The sequence below is a fragment of the Schistocerca nitens genome, chromosome 12 (assembly GCF_023898315.1).
Source record: "Schistocerca nitens isolate TAMUIC-IGC-003100 chromosome 12, iqSchNite1.1, whole genome shotgun sequence".
NCBI classification, from domain to species: Eukaryota; Metazoa; Arthropoda; class Insecta; order Orthoptera; family Acrididae; genus Schistocerca; species Schistocerca nitens.
In genome coordinates this window covers 137192627-137212191 of record NC_064625.1, presented here as the reverse complement: position 1 = coordinate 137212191, position 19565 = coordinate 137192627, and the positions used below count along the sequence as shown (strand labels likewise).

The window sequence follows — 19565 nt, the reverse complement described above, 5'->3', positions numbered from 1 at the left end:
AGAGCAAACAGGATGTCAGATACCACACAAGCTGGAACAGTCTTGTATACTACTTCCAGCCCTGATGGGTAATATGTGTCTTTTGTAGAAACAAAAATATAGTCTCTGCTGTAGTAAAGGCATTAGGTAGTCTGCGCCAATGCTGACCCAATTGATGTTAAGTTGGATTTGGGGTTTCTCTACAGAGGTAATTTTTCTTTGCATACATTCATCTTTTGTTATAACAGGTATGCAAACACAGTACAAGGAGTCACACATTCAATACAGATATACCTTTGTTCACAAGTATAAAAGCTGCTGCTCTTAGCTCTGTAGTAGTGCTAGCTCATTTTGTCAGATCAAAATTATAGAAACTACTGGTTTTTCTCTGCATGTGCAGGCATTTTTCCAACAGTTATCAGGAAGTATTGTTATTTCATAATGAACACCTAAGTAGACACAACAAGAGGGACCAACAGTTACAAGTGTAAGAGGGGGTACCCAAAAGAAACCTAACTAATTTTTTGCCATTAGGAGCACCCAGAGTGAACATAGGGGTCAGCAAGCCAAGCGCCATTGGCAGAGTTTATAGTGACAAGTGTCTGGTGCGACTGTTGTTTTTTTTTTTTTTTCCCAAAGGCTGATTTTTGTGAACAGCACGCAGTGTTGAAATTCTGCTTTCTGCTCAGGAAAAGTAGAACAGAAACTCTTCAAATGTTAAAAACAGCAGACAAGAACAATGTGAGAGGGGAAACTCAAGTGTTTGAGCGGTTTCCTCATTTCAGAAATGGTGAAATATCAATTGATGACAAATCTCATTCTGGTCATCCTTTCAAGGCCCAAATACATGAAAAAGTTGAAGATATTCATGTACTCAGTAACAAAGACAGACACTTGTGGAGCTGTTGGGAGTGACTTGGGAGTTCACTGCAGTGGACTGTGACAGAAAATTTGGGAATGAAAAAGGTTACTGCCATATTGGCGCCACAACTGCTGACTGCTGAACAAAAACAAGGTTGCGTGAAAGCATGCTGTGCTTTGAAAGATGAGTCCTGAAATGATTTTTTTTTTTTTCAAAAATTATCAAAGGTGACGAAAATTGGTACTATGCTTACAATGTCAATTTGTCATGCATATGTGCATTGGTGGACTGTATGATTACACGTTTGTTTAAGGCTATGGTTTGAAAATGGACATTATGATCCAAAACTAGTTGCCGCAAGGAAATGACTATTATCACAACTGTGACTGACACTGAAAAAAATTACAATGCTAATTTGTTTTTTCTATGTAAGAGGAGTCATCCATTAAGAGTTTGTTCCGCAAAGTCACACAGTTAACCAGGCCTTCTACTTGGTAGTTTTGAAAAGACTGCACAACAATATGTGGTAGAAGTGGTCTGATTTGTGGCAATCAGGTGAGTGGTTTTTCCATAATGACAATGCCCCTTCTCATACAGCCCTGTCTGTACAACAATTCTTGACCAAAATTGGTACAATCCCTGTTCCTCACCCCGTACGCTCACCCAACCTTATCCCAAGTGATTTTTTTTGTTTCCTAGAACGAAAAGAGACATGAAAGGAGAGTGTTACGCTGATGTTGCTGAAGTGAAGGAAAAAACGACAGAGGCACCGTCGAGCATCACAAGAGATGAATTTAAACAATGTTTTGAAACATGGAATAAAAGATTAGTCAAGTGTATTAGTGCAAGTGGACAGTACTTTGAAGGGGATTGAAGGTTTGTCCCTAAAATGTGGATAAATAAGTTTAAAAAAAAAGTTCGGTTTCTTTTGGGCACCCCCTCGTATTTTGGTCACATACACAAGTCTTCTAGTCAGTATAAAACAAATTTCACAAGATTATTCAATTGCAACCTAATGCTTATCTTTAGGGGCATCCGTGCACTTTCAAGTTTTGAAAAGAAGAAAATTTGTGAAAATTTTGTGAGCAGATGAAATCCGTTAACAACTGCATACCTGTAGTCTTCCCTCACAGCAATGTGGCTCGAGATGTTACGTAGTATGCCGCCAGCATTCTCGACAATGGCCAGTGTCTTTGATGGGGCTTCATAGCTCAGCATATCCACCAAAAATCCAAGCGCACCCTCAACTTCACATATGTCAACCTGAAAGTTGGAAGTTAATAGTTTATAGTACCGGCCCCTTTTTAGCAACAAACTTTCAATATTCTCAATTAGAAACATTTATCCCTACAACAAAATGGATCCACTTACGACTGGCCAGGCACGCTCACCTTGTTCATGCTGCAGTGTGCCGACAGGTTCCAGAGGGCAGACAGTATAGACTTGAGTGTCGCCTCCTTCGTGCCGGCCATAGCAGCCCGGACGAGTGCAGGGACTGCCCCCACCTCACGCAGTGCCTGCTTGCTGGCTCCGTCCGCACGCCACGACAAATTGCGCAACACACTTGCCGTCACCTGTAGGAAACGACTCGTATAACATCTCTCTGATCTCTTCCACTGATACAGCTAATATATTTAATAATTTTTGTTTACATGCTGACAAAGAGGACTGGGCAGTAAGGTAACACGAATTAGCAGACAGTACACATCTTCACTCTCAAAAGCTTTATTGTCCTCTTGTGTTTCTCTCACAGCCCTATAAATTCAACCACAGTGTGCAAGATTTAGTCGCTTGTATTACGAGTGACTTAATTCCTCCATTCTGAAGAAAGTAATAATGTAAATATTGCTTCCCAATAATTAGAATGAGTAACACAATGTTATAAATGTTACATAAGCACTGCTGGTACTGCTGAAAGTTAGCATTTTACACATTTTTCAGAAATTTAAGAGTCTAGACACACTAACAGGATAAACAACATCACATCTTCAGTAGTGAGACGATGTGAGGAGCACATTAACACACAACAGAAAACAACATTCATTCAGACTTTCGATCACTAGCTCCTTTTCTAGCAAAAGGACGCATATTCACACACACAACTACACAGACGTGCATATGCAAGTGTGTGCTTGGACGTCTGTGTGGTTGAGTAGGTGAGTGTGTGAACTGATGCTAGAAAAAGGGCTTGTGCTCGAAAGCTAGTGTGAATGCTGTTTTCTGTTATGCATAGCTGTGCTCCATGCATCAATTCACTATAGGGGAGTGGTTGCCTTTCCCTCATGTATTTCCCTTACTTACAATACAACAACGTACTTGACTATGACTTCCTGTCAGTCTCTCATCAGAAAAAAAAGTTCCGTTCAACAGAAAGGCTCCATCATATTGTCAGGAATAACAATAGTACAGCAATTTTCCACCCAAGTCACAGCCTAGGTACGACAATTTATTAATACAACCACTTTTGGTTGAATCAGGCCATTTTGAGATCTAAAATACACAGAGTAAAATACCTATCACTGACGTCAGCGGGTGTGCACTATTTGTTTATATCATGGTCAAAATCATAACACCACAAGTGACAATGAAATAAAATAATAGTAACCTTTGTTTAATGTGTGCTGTGGTTCTATTTGAAACACCACCAAGAGCATCTTTTAATATTGCTACACATGCTCTTTAAGCGATGTCACACAGATGAAGCAGATGGTCCAATGTTGTCATGCCCCCCCCCCCTCTTCCAAGACCACTGTAACCAGTTCTGACCAGTCAATTCAGTAGGCAAGCACAGGCAAGTAACCTCCTTCATGACCCCCAATTTGCTTAATATGAATTATCTTGTACATCACCAAAATGCTGAAGGGGCACTGTGGCGAAGACATTACCTTGGCATAAATGGTTTTTCTGGTTCCTCCAATCCCCTACAATAAAACTTTCCATTCTCAAGTAGAAGTCCAAGATCTCAAGTGAGGTTGAAATCCTTTGTCACACCAAATACGCAGATATCGCATTACACAAGTTTGTCATTACACTAATGGATGCCTAAGAGTGACAGCGTGCAAAAAACAATACTGCATAGCAGCAGCACTCCATTGGGCACAAGGTGGAGAGCAACAGCTATGAAGGAAGAAGGCAGGTGTTGTCACTCACTACACAGGCAACAACCCTCCCCACAAAGGCAAAACATGTGTCAAGTTTAAGCGTTCTTTATTGGCTTTGCAGATGCATTGGACAGGACAGGGATTAACCTGTGAAAACAAAGCAGTTCTCATCTTGCTAGGTGCAGCTATCTTCAAATCTCTTAGCTGTCAGCAAAGGATACTATGGATAAGATGAAAGTTACTCCATGAATGGTACTTTGGATGCCAATTTTATCACAAGCACCTTCAATCTGTTTAAACTCCTTTGTTCAGGGATGTTATACACTCCTGGAAATTGAAATAAGAACACCGTGAATTCATTGTCCCAGGAAGGGGAAACTTTATTGACACATTCCTGGGGTCAGATACATCACATGATCACACTGACACAACCACAGGCACATAGACACAGGCAACAGAGCATGCACAATGTCGGCACTAGTACAGTGTATATCCACCTTTCGCAGCAATGCAGGCTGCTATTCTCCCATGGAGACGATCGTAGAGATGCTGGATGTAGTCCTGTGGAACGGCTTGCCATGCCATTTCCACCTGGCGCCTCAGTTGGACCAGCGTTCGTGCCGGACGTGCAGACCGCGTGAGACGACGCTTCATCCAGTCCCAAACATGCTCAATGGGGGACAGATCCGGAGATCTTGCTGGCCAGGGTAGTTGACTTACACCTTCTAGAGCACGTTGGGTGGCACGGGATACATGCGGACGTGCATTGTCCTGTTGGAACAGCAAGTTCCCTTGCCGGTCTAGGAATGGTAGAACGATGGGTTCGATGACGGTTTGGATGTACCGTGCACTATTCAGTGTCCCCTCGACGATCACCAGTGGTGTACGGCCAGTGTAGGAGATCGCTCCCCACACCATGATGCCGGGTGTTGGCCCTGTGTGCCTCGGTCGTATGCAGTCCTGATTGTGGCGCTCACCTGCACGGCGCCAAACACGCATACGACCATCATTGGCACCAAGGCAGAAGCGACTCTCATCGCTGAAGACGACACGTCTCCATTCGTCCCTCCATTCACGCCTGTCGCGACACCACTGGAGGCGGGCTGCACGATGTTGGGGCGTGAGCGGAAGACGGCCTAACGGTGTGCGGGACCGTAGCCCAGCTTCATGGAGACGGTTGCGAATGGTCCTCGCCGATACCCCAGGAGCAACAGTGTCCCTAATTTGCTGGGAAGTGGCGGTGCGGTCCCCTACGGCACTGCGTAGGATCCTACGGTCTTGGCGTGCATCCGTGCGTCGCTGCGGTCCGGTCCCAGGTCGACGGGCACGTGCACCTTCCGCCGACCACTGGCGAGAACATCGATGTACTGTGGAGACCTCACGCCCCACGTGTTGAGCAATTCGGCGGTACGTCCACCCGGCCTCCCGCATGCCCACTATACGCCCTCGCTCAAAGTCCGTCAACTGCACATACGGTTCACGTCCACGCTGTCGCGGCATGCTACCAGTGTTAAAGACTGCGATGGAGCTCCGTATGCCACGGCAAACTGGCTGACACTGACGGCGGCGGTGCACAAATGCTGCGCAGCTAGCGCCATTCGACGGCCAACACCGCGGTTCCTGGTGTGTCCGCTGTGCCGTGCGTGTGATCATTGCTTGTACAGCCCTCTCGCAGTGTCCGGATCAAGTATGGTGGGTCTGACACACCGGTGTCAATGTGTTCCTTTTTCCATTTCCAGGAGTGTATTATTTACTTTTTCCATTCAACAAAGTCCATCTTTCTTATTTAAGAAACACCTGTTCCGCTTAATTATTTTTGAAGCATTCTAAGTGATGATCAGCTGGAGATATTTTTGTTGTTGCTTGTACAATGCAGTGGATGCGTGAGCACATTTCACCATTAACAATGTCACATGCACGTGTGGTATCTGTTTCTTTGCAGACCAGTTACATATATTAGCTGGAGACTTGCAGGTACGTGCTACAAATGTTTACTGGAGTGTGCCACCATTTACATATTCAGCAGAGCACAGATGTGACAATGATCGTGATAAAAGCGATTAACCGCACTTTCAACACAAATTAAGCATAATGCCATTGGTTGATATTTAGAAGCCTTTTATCTATCTTTACAAAAAGGAAACACAGTATTTCTTTCAGTAAGAAAGAAACTAACACCACAAATAGAAAGTTACGTTGACTTAGAGCCTGTGCCCTCATTCATCTGCCAGATATTCAGTACAACTTTCCCCATGACAAAAACTACTGGAAACATTTTGCATGGTGGAAGTCAAATAATTGATAATCACTGTTAACTTTTTCCCATTTGCAAGTCAAACAAACAATTTTAAGACACAAGTGAATTACAGACACTGGCTGCGAGTAGGCACTGATGTAAACGCGTAGTGCATGGGTAAGTTGAGAATCTGGGTTTGACGGGAGGTGTGCTAGGGTAGTCCAGGAAGTAGGGATGACCACTGTGTCCGGATGGCTAAGTGGTCAGAGCAACTGCCTAGCAAGCAGGAGACCCAGGTTTGAATCCCAGTTCGGCACAAACTTTCAACTTTCCCTATTGGTTTACATCAATGCTCACTCACAGCCAATGTCTGTAATCATTTATGTCTTAATGTAACATGGATGCTGGATCAAAAAATAGTGTCTGTACTTTTGGACATGTCCTAAAGAATAGACACCACATATGTACAAACAAATGACTGTGCAAAAAAAAATCCTCGTCTGTTTAATGTGTTTCCACACTTACATCACATACATTTAATGTAGTTCTTTTACATTTTTTAAATATGCAAGTGTCATGCAACAATCCAATAATTTTATTGCTGAATCCAAATCTAATTTAGTTATTATTTAGAACCAAAAACTTACTGCAACTAAATTAACAACTTTATCTTAAAAATAACATTAATTTTAACAATTGTGAGTTGATCATATAATGTGCTTGTCTGAAGTTTCGCAGGAGCCAGAGAGAGAAAAAAAAACACTATAGGATGTGTCCTCACTTTCAGTGGGAAAAGTGAAAAAGTTATTTTAATAGCGAGAGTAAGAAATTCACAAGTAAGTAAGTAAAAAGTGTAACATTTCTTTGTAGCCCTCCCTATGCTATTTTGTTTCACAGCATATTTCACAGTGGACTAACGCATTTTCTTAGTGTAAAATAATCCATCTGCAGCTGTCCCTTACACCAGACAACTAAGTAATGGTCGCACAAAATGAAGCTAGATTTGGGTTTCAAATTCTCTTAACAATAAGGTCATTAGAAATGCAGCTCAAGCTAGGGGAGAATACTGGCAGTGTCCTATTCAAAGGAAAGGCTCCAGCATTTGCCTTAAAGCGATATGGGGAACTTGTGGAAAACAAATCTAGATGGCTGTGTGAGGATTTAAACTGGCGTCTTCCTGAGTGTGGAGTCCTGTATCAACAACTGTACCACACTATTCTATAATATAAACTGGATAAAATTTGAAAGCTGTATACGTGTTCACTCTCACAGATCTATTGTGTTTTCTATTATCCCCTTCCACTAAGAGAGCTATTTTAAAACATCTGATATTTATTATATTGTTTCAATTTGTTTGTCAACCCCCTGTTGTTGTTGTGGTCTTCAGTCCTGAGACTGGTTTGATGCACCTCTCCATGCTACTCTATCCTGTGCACGCTTCTTCATCTCCCAGTACCTACTGCAACCTCCATCCTTCTGTATCTGTTTAGTGCACTCATCTCTTGGCCTCCCTCTATGATTTTTACCCTCCACACTGCCCTCCAATACTAAATTGGTGATCCCTTGATGCCTCAGAGCATGTCCTACCAACTGATCCCTTCTTCTAGTCACGTTGTGCCACAAACTTCTCTTCTCCCCTATCCTATTCAATACCTCCTCATTAGTTATGTAATCTACCCATCCAATCTTCAGCATTCTTCTGTAGCACCACATTTCGAAAGCTTCTATTCTCTTCTTGTCCAAACTATTTATCGTCCATGTTTCACTTCCATACATGGCTACACTCCATACAAATACTTTCAGAAATGACTTCCTGACACTTAAGTCTATACTCGATGTTAACAAAGTTCTCTTCTTCAGCAACGCTTTCCTTGGCATTGCCAGTCTACATTTTATATCCTCTCTACTTCGACCATCATCAATTATTTTGCTCCCCAAATAGCAATACTCCTTCACTACGTTAAATGTCTCATTTCCTAATCTAATTCTCTCAGCATCACCCAACTTAATTTGACTTCATTCCATTATCCTCATTTTGCTTTTGTTGATGTTCATCTTATATCCTCCTTTCAAGACACTGTCCATTCCGTTCAACTGCTGTTCCAAGTCCTTTGCTGTCTCTGACAGAATTACAATGTCATCGGTGAACCTCAAAGCTTTTATTTCTTCTCCATGGATTTTAATACCTACTCCGAATTTTTCTTTTGTTTCCTTTATTTCTTACTCAATATACAGATGGAATAACATCGAGGATAGGCTACAACCCTGTCTCACTCCATTCACAACCACTGCTTCGCTTTCATGCCCCTCGACTCTTATAACTGCCATCTGGTTTCTGTACAAATTGTAAATAGCCTTTCGCTCCCTGTATTTTACCCCTGCCACCTTCAGAATTTGAAAGAGTATTCCAGTCAACATAGTCAAAAGCTTTCTCTACGTCTACAAATGCTACAAATGTAGGTCGGCCTTTCTTTAATCTAGCTTCTAAGATAAATCGTAGGGTCAGTATTGCCTCACGTGTTCCAACATTTCTACGGAATCCAAACTGATCTTCCCCGACGTCGGCTTCTACCAGTTTTTCCATTCGTCTGTAAAGAATTTGCGTTAGTATTTTGCATCCATGACTTATTAAACTGATTGTTTGGCAATTTTCACATCTGTCAGCACCTGCTTTCTTTGGGATTGGGATTATTATATTCTTCTTGAAGTCTGGGGGTATTTCGCCTGTCTCATACATCTTGCCCACCAGATGGTAGAGTTTTGTCAGGACTGGCTCTCCCAAGGCCGTCAGTAGTTCTAATGGAATGTTGTCTACTCCCGGGGCCTTGTTTCGGCTCAGGTCTTTCAGTGCTCTGTCAAACTCTTCACGCAGTAGCCTATCTCCCATTTCATCTTCATCTACATTCTCTTCCATTTCCATAATATTGTCCTCAAGTACATCGCCCATGTATAGACCCTCTATATACTCCTTCCACCTTTCTGCTTTCCCTTTTTTGCTTAGTACTGGGTTAACCCCCTATTGTTCATAAATTAGCAGATGATGTAGAAAGACATTTCAATTCTATCTTGAGTAGTTCTGTTACTAGCATAAATGTTTCTAACACTAGCCTCACACAACACAATATAAAAGTTTCAGCTCAGTCCAGATGGTGTGAATACAGTGTATTAACAGTCCTAGAAATCTACCACTAAGGATAGCATTTCTTGTTTGAAGCTGGTACTATTCTCAAACAGCCAATAAAAAAATTAGATTTTAAAATAATTGCTGTTATATAAATCTACCAGAAAACATTTTCTGTACAAAAAGCATACATTTGCAAGTCCCTTCTACCAATCATAACAGGTTCCTTTGCACAACAATAATAGTCTCAAAAATGAGATCAAATAGAAACCTATTGGCAGCTGTGTGCACAGGGTTGATGGCAAGAATAAGTTAAAATTTCCAGAATGCTTAATTCTGAATGCTGGTCCTGGCCTCAAGCCCAAAACTTTGCCTTCTGTGGGCAGTGTCCTTAACAACTTAGCTATCACGGAGTGATTCACAACTTACTCTCTCAACTCTCTCAACTTCAGTTCGCACAGTACTTCTCAATCCTACTTTCCAATCCTACATACAGTTGGAAAAAATAATGGAATGTTCTCAACAACAAGGTCATTTTTTTGGGAAGTGACGTGACAGGTTGTTCATCGTTGTAGGAGCATATGATAAAAAAGTCAGACCAAATGAAACACATGTCACAATAAACGGAGCCCAAACAGCTTCATCAATATCACAGCATACCCTCCTCTTGCAGTAACATAGGCATGTACGTCAGATGCGAACAATCGCAAGGATGCCAAACGGCAATAGACTGTCCCGAGCATTTTGTCCTTTTTGTTGCAATTTGGCAATGGTTCTTGCAGGCCCTGGAGGGCTAGGGAGTTCTAGTATCACATGACCTATACATCTTCATTTGACAAAAGATCTGGTGAAGTTGCTGCCCACGGCTGTTGTTGTACACCACAAAGAGCAATTTACATCAAAGTAGCCGTTTCTGGACGTGCACTGACCTGCTGCAAATCCGCATCACCTTCCTGTTGAAGAAATGGCAGTAGCTCAGGGATAATAATAAAGTTTGAAGTGGGACACACTTGGAGATAGACAACGCGCTAAACGGAAGGGGCTGCTCACTAAATTCCAAAATCCGATCTTCGCCGAGGATGTAGAGCATATATTCCAGAATGAGATTTTCACTCTGCAGTGGAGTGTGCGCTGATGCGAAACTTCCTGGCATATTAAAACTGTGTGCCGGACCGAGACTCGAACTTGGGACCTTTGCCTTTCGTGGGCAAGTGCTCTACCAACTGAGCTACCCAAGACGACTCTCGCCCCATCCTCACAGCTTTACTTCTGCCAGTACCTCATCTCCCACCTTCCAAACTTTACGGAAGCTCTCCAGCGAAAGGCAAAGTTCCCCATTTCGAGTCGCGGACCAGCACACAGTTTTAATCTGCCAGGAAGCTTCATATCAGTGCACACTCCCCTGCAGAGTGAAAATCTCATTCTGGAAACATCCCCCAGGCTGTGGCAAAGCCATGTCTCTGCAATATGCTTTCTTTCAGGAGTGCTAGTTCTGCAAGGTTCGCACGAGAGCTTCTGTAAAGTTTGGAAGGTAGGAGCTGAGGTACTGGCAGAAGTAAAGCTGTGAGGACGGGGCGTGAGTCATGCTTGGGTAGCTCAGTGACAGAGCACTTGCCCACGAAAGGCAAAGGTCCCGAGTTCGAGTCTCGGTCCGACACACAGTTTTAATCTGCCAGGAAGTTTCATAGAGCATATATTATTACCACCAACTTTCAAATTGCGCAATGATCACCACTCAAAGATAATGGAAATTAGAGTTCGTACAGAGGCGTTCAGCCAGTCATTTTTCCTTCACACGATCTGTGAGAGCAACAGAGGGGGGGAATATGATTTTGGCGCGAATAGTGCCCTCTGCCACACACCGATTGGTGGCTAGTGGAGTACATATGTAGATGTAGATAGCCTGTGAAATTTAGTGAGTATCAGTTACTTCATCTTGCAGGATACCAACGTGCCATTGAGTTGTAACTGATGGCCACCACACAGGGATGGGACCCAAGCATCATGGGCAAATGCACTCTGTAACAGGCAGCTCACCAGGTCTACGGCATATACATCTACATCTACTCACCACTTGCATACAGACAGACCCTACTCTCATAACTGGAGACAACTGAGTGTCATTCCACCTTACAGTTAACTATTTCAGAACCACAAAGTAACCACACTTGGCACTGTCGTGATGTCAGTGGAAGCCTAGCCATAGACACACGTGATCTAAATCATGCTGCAAGCAGACTGTTCCCAATGGTCCCAATGACACATCAGATGTAACACATACCCTTAATATGTCCCTAGATCACGTTCGGTCAGCCATGCTGCTCATACAACACATTGATCTTGATGCGGGTCTGTACTATGTGGACATCTTGAACCTAGTCTACAGGTGTGGGAATGATTCTCAGACCACTGTTGCAAGCAGTGACACACCATCAATACAGTGTGCCCAACACGTGTGGCAATCTGTCAATACATTCATCTAGCTTTCCACAGGCCCACAGTGTAACCTCGTTCAAATGGAGGACGCCTTACAACACGAATACGTACTCACCAGAGGGCATGAATGTATCCTAGGATGAATGTTGCGAACACTGTTCACCTCTAAAGCTCAGCACAGTTTCTGCTTGCAGAGTCAAAGTAGTGTGTGCACAGACAGGGCTTCTGAGCACCATCCGATTGCTGATGACCATGATAAGTGAATCACTAACACCGCAACCTCTCTGTATATATGTACACTACTGGCCATTAACATTGCTACACCACCAAGATGACGTGCTACAGACGCGAAATTTAACCGACAGGAAGAAGATGCTGTGATATGCAAATGATTAGTTGTTCAGAGCATTCACACAAGGTTGGCGCCAGTGGTGACACCTACAACGTGCTGACATGAGGAAAGTTTCCAACCGATTTCTCATACACAAACAGCAGTTGACCAGCGTTGCCTGGTGAAACGTTAATGTGATGCCTCGTGTAAGGAGGAGAAATGTATACAATCACGTTTCCGACTTTGATAAAGGTCGGATTGTAGCCTATCGCGATTGCGGTTTATCGTATTGCGACATTGCTGCTCACGTTGGTGGACTATCAGCTCGGAGACCATGGCTGCGGTTACTCTTTACGCTGCATCACAGACAGGAGCGCCGGCGATGGTGTACTCGACGATGGACCTGGGTGCACGAATGGCAAAACGTCATTTTTTTGGATGAATCCAGGTTCTGTTAACAGCATCGTGATGGTCGCATCCGTGTTTGACGACATCGCAGTGAACGCACATTGGAAGCGTGTATTCGTCATTGCCATACTGGCGTACCACCCGGCGTGATGGTATGGGGTGCCATTGGTCACACGTCTCGTTCACCTCTTGTTCGCATTGACGGCACTTTGAACAGTGGACATTACATTTCAGATGTTTTACGACCCGTGGCTCTACCCTTCATTCGATTCCTGTGAAACCCTACATTTCAGCAGGATAATGCACGACTGCATGTTACAGGTCCTGTACGGGCCTTTCTGGATACAGAAAATGTTCGCCTGCTGCCCTGGCCAACACATTCTCCAGATCTCTCACCAATTGAAAACGTCTGGTCAATGGTGGCCGAGCAACTGGCTCGTCACAATACGCCAGTCACTACTGTTGATGAACTGTGGTATCGTGTTGAAGCTGCATGGGCAGCTGTACCTGTACACGCCATCCAAGCTCTATTTGACTCAATGCCCAGACGTATCAAGGTCGTTATTACGGTCAGAGGTGGTTGTTCTGAGTACCGATTTCTCAGGATATATGCATCCAAATTGCGTGAAAATGTAATCACATGTCAGTTCTAGTATAATATATTTGTCCAATGAATACCTGTTTATCATCTGCATTTCTTCTTGGTGTAGCAATTTTAATGGCCAGTAGTGTATCATATTCTAGTGGCACTGGACACATTCCTTGAGGGTGCTGCATTTTTTTATTTATTTTACTTTATTTATTTATTTACTTTTTATGGCAGTGTTTCTTGCTGGACTAGCATTCCTGAAATATAAATCTGATTATGAAGAAACAATTAGGCTACAGCCCATAGGTTGTTTTCAGAATGATTAGTCTGCTGGTGTCTCCAATGCTACACAATCTGAAACCATTCATGACTGGTGTCACTGATATTTCTTTTGAGAAGCAACTGAAAAAGGTTTGAATTTTTCAGTCATAGTCAGTTCGGAGTAGGAATTAAGCTCCATGGAGAAGAAATAAAAACTTTGAGGTTCACCAATGACATTGTAATTCTGTCAGAGACAGCAAACGACCTGGAAGAGCAGTTGAACGGAATGGACAGTGCCTTGAAAGGAGGATATAAGATGAACATCAACAAAAGCAAAACGAGGATAATGGAATGTAGTCGAATTAAATCGGGTGATGCTGAGGGAATTAGATTAGGAAGTGAGACGCTTAAAGTAGCAAATGAGTTTTGTTATTTGGGAGGGGGGGGGGGGGCAAAATAACTGATGATGGTCGAAGTAGAGAGGATATAAAATGAAGACTGGCAATGGTGGCAAGGAAAGCATTTCTGAAGAAGAGAAATTTGTTAACATCGAGTATAGATTTAAGTGTCAGGAAGTCTGTTTTCGGCTTACAATAAAAGAGATATTGTATAACAAAAGCAAACTGGTGCTTTACATTTATTATAATGTTGTTCTACCGAGAACTGATGGAAGATTCTGTTAATATGTCAGGAAGTCGTTTCTGAAAGTATTTGTATGCAGTATAGCCATGTATGGAAGTGAAACGTGAACGATAAATAGTTTAGACAAGAAGAGAATAGAAGCTTTCGAAATGTGGTGCTACAGAAGAATGCTGAAGATTTGATGGGTAGATTACGTAACTAATGAGGAGGTATAGAATAGAATTGGGGAGAAGAGGAGTTTGTGGCACAACTTGACTAGAAGAAGGGATCGGTTGGTGGGGCATATTCTGAATCATCAAGGGATCACCAATTTAGTACTGGAGGGCAGCGTGGAGGGTAAAAATCGTATAGGGAGACCAAGAGCTGAATACACTAAGCAAATTCAGAAGGATATAGGCTGCAGTAGGTACTGGGAGATGAAGAAGCTTGCACAGGATAGAGTAGCATGGAGAGCTGCATCAAACCAGTCTCCGGACTGAAGACGACGACGACGACGACGACGACGACGACGACAACAACAACAACAACAACTACATCAAGTCTTCAGTTCAAAAATTGGTTTGCGACAGCTATCTATGCTTGTCTACCCTGTGCAACCACCCCATTTCTGCACGATTACTGCAACTTATATCCAGCTGAACCTGCTTCCTATACAGTGTGTCCCACGAGGAATGGCCAGTATTCAGGGATAACACAAATGATCATTCGAAGCAAGAAATTCTAGCCACGTGAGTTCTAAAATACACTTTTCATGCTTGAATCTGTGACACAAATCTCTCCTACCGCAGAATCTTTGCTTTCCATACTTTGGGAGGGGTTAGTATGGACCAACGCAAGAAAAAATTGTGTTGGAAACATGGGTTCTAAAGTGCATACTTTAAGAGCTATGAGCACTTGTTCAGTAGAAGAGATATGTTCCACAGTAGCAAAGGTGAACAAGTGCTCATAGTTCTTAAAGTATGCACTTTAGAACCCATGTTTCCAGCACAATTTTTTCTTGTTTTGGTCCATGCTACCACCTCCCAAAATATAGAAAACAGAGCCTGCAGTAGAAGAGATTTGTTTCACAGTATCTCACATAAAGAAGTGCTTATAGGTCTTAAGGTACCCATTTTAGAGCCAATGTTTACTCAGCAGAATTAATGTTCCTGCCATATGTCCTCCTGGGACACCATATATTTAACCCTTGGTCTTCCTTTACACATTTTACCCTTCTGTGCCTCTTCTCTTCAATCCCTAATTATTTCTTGGTGCCTCTGGACACGTCCTATCAACCTATCCCCCCCCCCAGTTTTTTTCTTTTCTTTTTTTTTTTTTTAAAAAAAAAGCTGTGCTGGAATTTCTTTCTCGTTGATTCGATTTGGTACTTCTGTGTGAGCCTGCCATATCTGCCTGGCTTACAATGGTGTTGGTAAACCTTGAAAGTTTTATTTTTTTCACTTGAACTTCAAATTCCTCTTTCAAATTTCTCCTCACTTACTGATACTGGCTGCTCAATGCACAGACTGAATGATATGATGAGTATTTTACAGCTTTGCCTCACTCTTTTCTCAACTCCTGCCTCCTCCTCATGTCCTTTGACTCTTAAAGATTTAGAACATCTTGCTGTAAAATTAACAAAAAAAAAACACACAGACGCATTGGCTAAAACTCACCTTCATGCATTGCAACCATCATAACAGTCACTGAAACAATGCAGGTTCTCTTTCTTCCACAAACAAAGTGACTTTCTATTAGCCTGGATTCTGGTTGACCTGGAATCCCCCGCCCCTCCCCGCCTACGATACTACTCACATCATAAAGGAAAGCCATGTCAAACAACCTGAAAATTGGAATATTCTCTATCAACTGATGTATATTATTGTATCAACTCTGGTAGCTGTAGTGCAGGGGTTTCTAAAACCCCATACATACTCATGAATAACACTTCATATCAACTGCTTTAGCACGAAATGCCGATAGTAATCAGCAGTGAGGCAACAGTGCAGTTGTGTAAATGGTGGCACAAAGCTTACAGTATCTGAAAGATTACGTTATATTGTGAAAGCGTATGTGGGCTGTGTCATTCAAGCACTGCTGGCCAACTTTTCGTGCAGTATCCCAAAATCCGTATTTTACCTGCATCGCAAACGGTGTCTCGGTTATATGTACAGACTGAGTATACCTCTTGCCGTTTGTTATGTCCACAACCAACAGTGCAGTCTCAACATGGTAAACAAAGAAATAAACAGCAGTAAGTGAGGAAACATAAAATTAAACAAAGTAAGCATGTTTACAAGTCACAATGAAGCAGCAAAGTAAGGGGCTGCATCTTTACTCCATGCAACATCTGCTACGACAAACGACGAAAGCCCTCACTGGTAAAATCAATTCATTTCATCTTCTTACTTTCACTTGCATCACAAAAATCTACATTAAACTTTGACAAAATGTTTGTGGAATCTCTTGCTTTTCCCATCTCGTTAAGATAATAGCACCAAACTATGTTGCAGTAAATGAAATTCCAGTGCAGTCTAATGGGATAGTCTAGAATAAAAATATGAGAAAGCAGGCAGTTTAGTCAGTATGTTGACAGACCATAAACTACATCTCAAATTTCCAAGGTGCAGTTGACCACTGAATCACAATCCGTATAACGGTGAGAAGAAAACAAAGTATGCTTCCATTTGTATGACTAGCAGCAACATAAAACATGAGTATAATTTCCATGTGACAGTGAGAGCAATTATCTTGATACATACTTTTGACAAAATAAAACTGTGAGTCTGAGCAGCTATGTTTCCTTCTCTTTTTAATACAAAGCTGGAGGAAAGAAGAAAAAAGAAGAAGAAACAGGTATTACTAGAAGAAGGATAAATGAACTGATTACACATTGAGTATCACTCTGCAACAGGTACAACAAGAATGCCAGATTAATTTTGGTTTAAATGTTGGCATGAAATTAAAACAACTAAGCATACACATCAATATACAGCTTTGTCACATATCTACATACTGCCATGTATTAGAATTGAGACAGGATACAAAAACAACAAAATAGAAAATAAAATCATCACACAATCGTGTGCAGCAGTACCTGTCGGAGGTCTTCGCTGGGAGACGCCAGCTGTGCGACGAGCGCCCTCATGAAGGGCCGCAGCGAGCACAGGAGGGCCTTGTTGGCGCCGTCGCCAAACGTCAGGTTTGTCAGCGCCATTCCGGCAAACCGCCTGAGTGTCACGCACGCCTGGTCGGATGTCGCTCCACCGTGGGCCTCGTAGTCCATCTGCACAATAACGACAAACAGCCCTCAAATGTGTGCCCCGAGTCACGTTTTACTAGTCATACCTCAGCACGTTCAGGTACAGAAATGTTTTTACTGTATGACTTGCTGCAAACATTACTCTACACAGCAGCAGGGTAACGAAAGTTGTTCTTTCAGAAACTGTCAAACTGTTTCTAATTCATTTTCTTACATTTATTACCAGTACCATATACAACAACATTCACTGTCACCACCTCTATTTGCAGTTCATTTTTGTGTTTGATATCACTTTCCTCAGTTTATTTACATTTTAAATGCTTTCCCTATTGAATCCTCTCATCTTTGCCATCACGTAATACACATCTATACTACACCATAACTTGTCTTGATAGGCACTTCTTGTTCGTGGTCTTGCGGTAGCGTTCTCGCTTCCCGCACACAGGATCCCAGGTTCGATTGCCGGCGGGATCAGGAATTTTTCCTGCCTCGAGATGACTGGGTGTCGTCTTCATCATCATCATCATCATCATCATCATCATCATCATCATCATCATTCATCCCCATTACGGTCGGAGGAAGGCAATGGCAAACCACCTCCACTAGGACCTTGCCTAGTACGGCGGTGCGGGTCTCCAGCATCGTCCCCTACACTCTTCGGAGTATGGGACCTCACCTATGAGATCAGTGGCTGAGGCAAGGCATCATGTTATCTATGTATCCACATAACATTCTATGTCGCCTTTCTTGTAAAGAGGCATGTCATTGTAAGAAACAAGTCAGGCTGAGTACTTGACCAGCCTATGTATCTTCATAGTCTGATGTACCACTTTTATTCCAATTATAAGATGAGATTTCTTCCCAAACTCATCATTTGAAAAACACAGGGTTGTCTTACATTTGCAGATTAAACTAATGTTGCTGGGGTCAACATTTTTACATAATTCTGAAAAGCTGCACACGAGGGTTGTCTTACATTTATATATGAAGGTTTTTACAACTGATGTCCCACACAGATTTATTTTGGAGAATATTGCCATTTTCTCACATCAATATAGATGTGAAATCTGCTAGGTGAAACTATTATCCCATTTGCTAGGCACAATTGATGTTTTGCCAACCTATGAGCATTAGACACACACTGCCGTAGCTGGCAATGACTGTGATCTAGGCTTTAGCCCAGGAGACAAATTAATGTTAACAAAATACGATCACATCGAACACTTGAAACACAGCACAGCAAATGAAACACGAGCTTCAACAATGACACTAAATTAGCTACTGCTCTACAGTACTGTTGTTTTTCAAAGTTGCTACAGTATACATACACAGGGTGTATACGTGGACAAGGAAAAAAAAAATTCCGGCTTTTTCCCGGATTTCCCAGTTAAAAATACATTTTCTCCCAGGTGAAAATACACATGCACCAACATGTACGCTGCATATTTTCGTATTACAAAGGTGTAAATCTGAATTATGTCACTTTCTGAAGCACTGAAATCGAGATTGCGATGCGCTTTTGTAAGCCAGTCATAGCTCCTGTCACGTCATCTCGCCAGATGATGACAGCATAGGACACGTGATGTAGTCAGCCAATAGCAAGATCACTCTTAAGTAGCACGAACACACAAATAAGGAAAGTTACTGGTTTAAATTAATATACATAGCATTCACATAAGAAAATTAATAAGCTGGAAGGGAAGCTAAGCTTCCACATATAATGTTTATCCTTTTTACGCATGTTACACTTTAAGACTATTCACACAATGTGCCAGTAAATTTTTGATAATGACGTAAATGTCTGATCTTCTGGGCTGGAAATTCTTCTAAATGGTCATCCTCAAAGAGTTGATTTTTAAATGAGAGTCAAACGCTTCGTGATTTAAGAACTTCATCGCACATTCTCGCACATAGTTCATCTTGCGTAAACGGAAATTTACTTTGAAAGAAAGCTTTTCAAACCACCAATCGCAACATTTTCCCGCGACCTGTTAGAAATAGGTTTGTTTCAGCAGTTGCCAGAGAGCGCCAGATAACGGGCGTCACCGCACTTGCGCAGCTACGATGACGCAGGAAACCTGATGTTACTACGTGTAAAACATTAAAAGATCTTACATTATGAGATAAAAGAAACAAGACATTAGAGGATACTTCAAGAGCATCAGAATTTCGTGAACCATACTAAAATGCATAATTCGGCTTAAAGTGCACATTAGTATGTCCAGATTCGGATGCAAATTTTCTTGGAGTACCAGTACCGTATTATCTCATGTTTGGTTCTTTATTATGGCATAATGCATGTGTATACTTGAAATTCAGCAAACAGTTCAAACTAGCCAACAGTGTGAAATTGAACAT

The 19565-nt window shown here is 42.2% G+C and overlaps 1 protein-coding gene across 1 annotated transcript in view; it reads right to left on the bottom strand.

The window, feature by feature from the left end:
- LOC126214965 (uncharacterized) overlaps positions 1 to 19565 on the bottom strand; it is an 815775-nt gene that overhangs the window by 196499 nt on the left and 599711 nt on the right. The window contains exons 10-12 of the mRNA XM_049941599.1: positions 17043 to 17231; positions 2233 to 2415; positions 1956 to 2104 (exon numbers count right to left, since the gene is read on the bottom strand). Of these exons, the coding sequence (XP_049797556.1) occupies positions 1956 to 2104; positions 2233 to 2415; positions 17043 to 17231 (521 nt within the window). The remainder of the gene's footprint in view (positions 1 to 1955; positions 2105 to 2232; positions 2416 to 17042; positions 17232 to 19565) is intronic.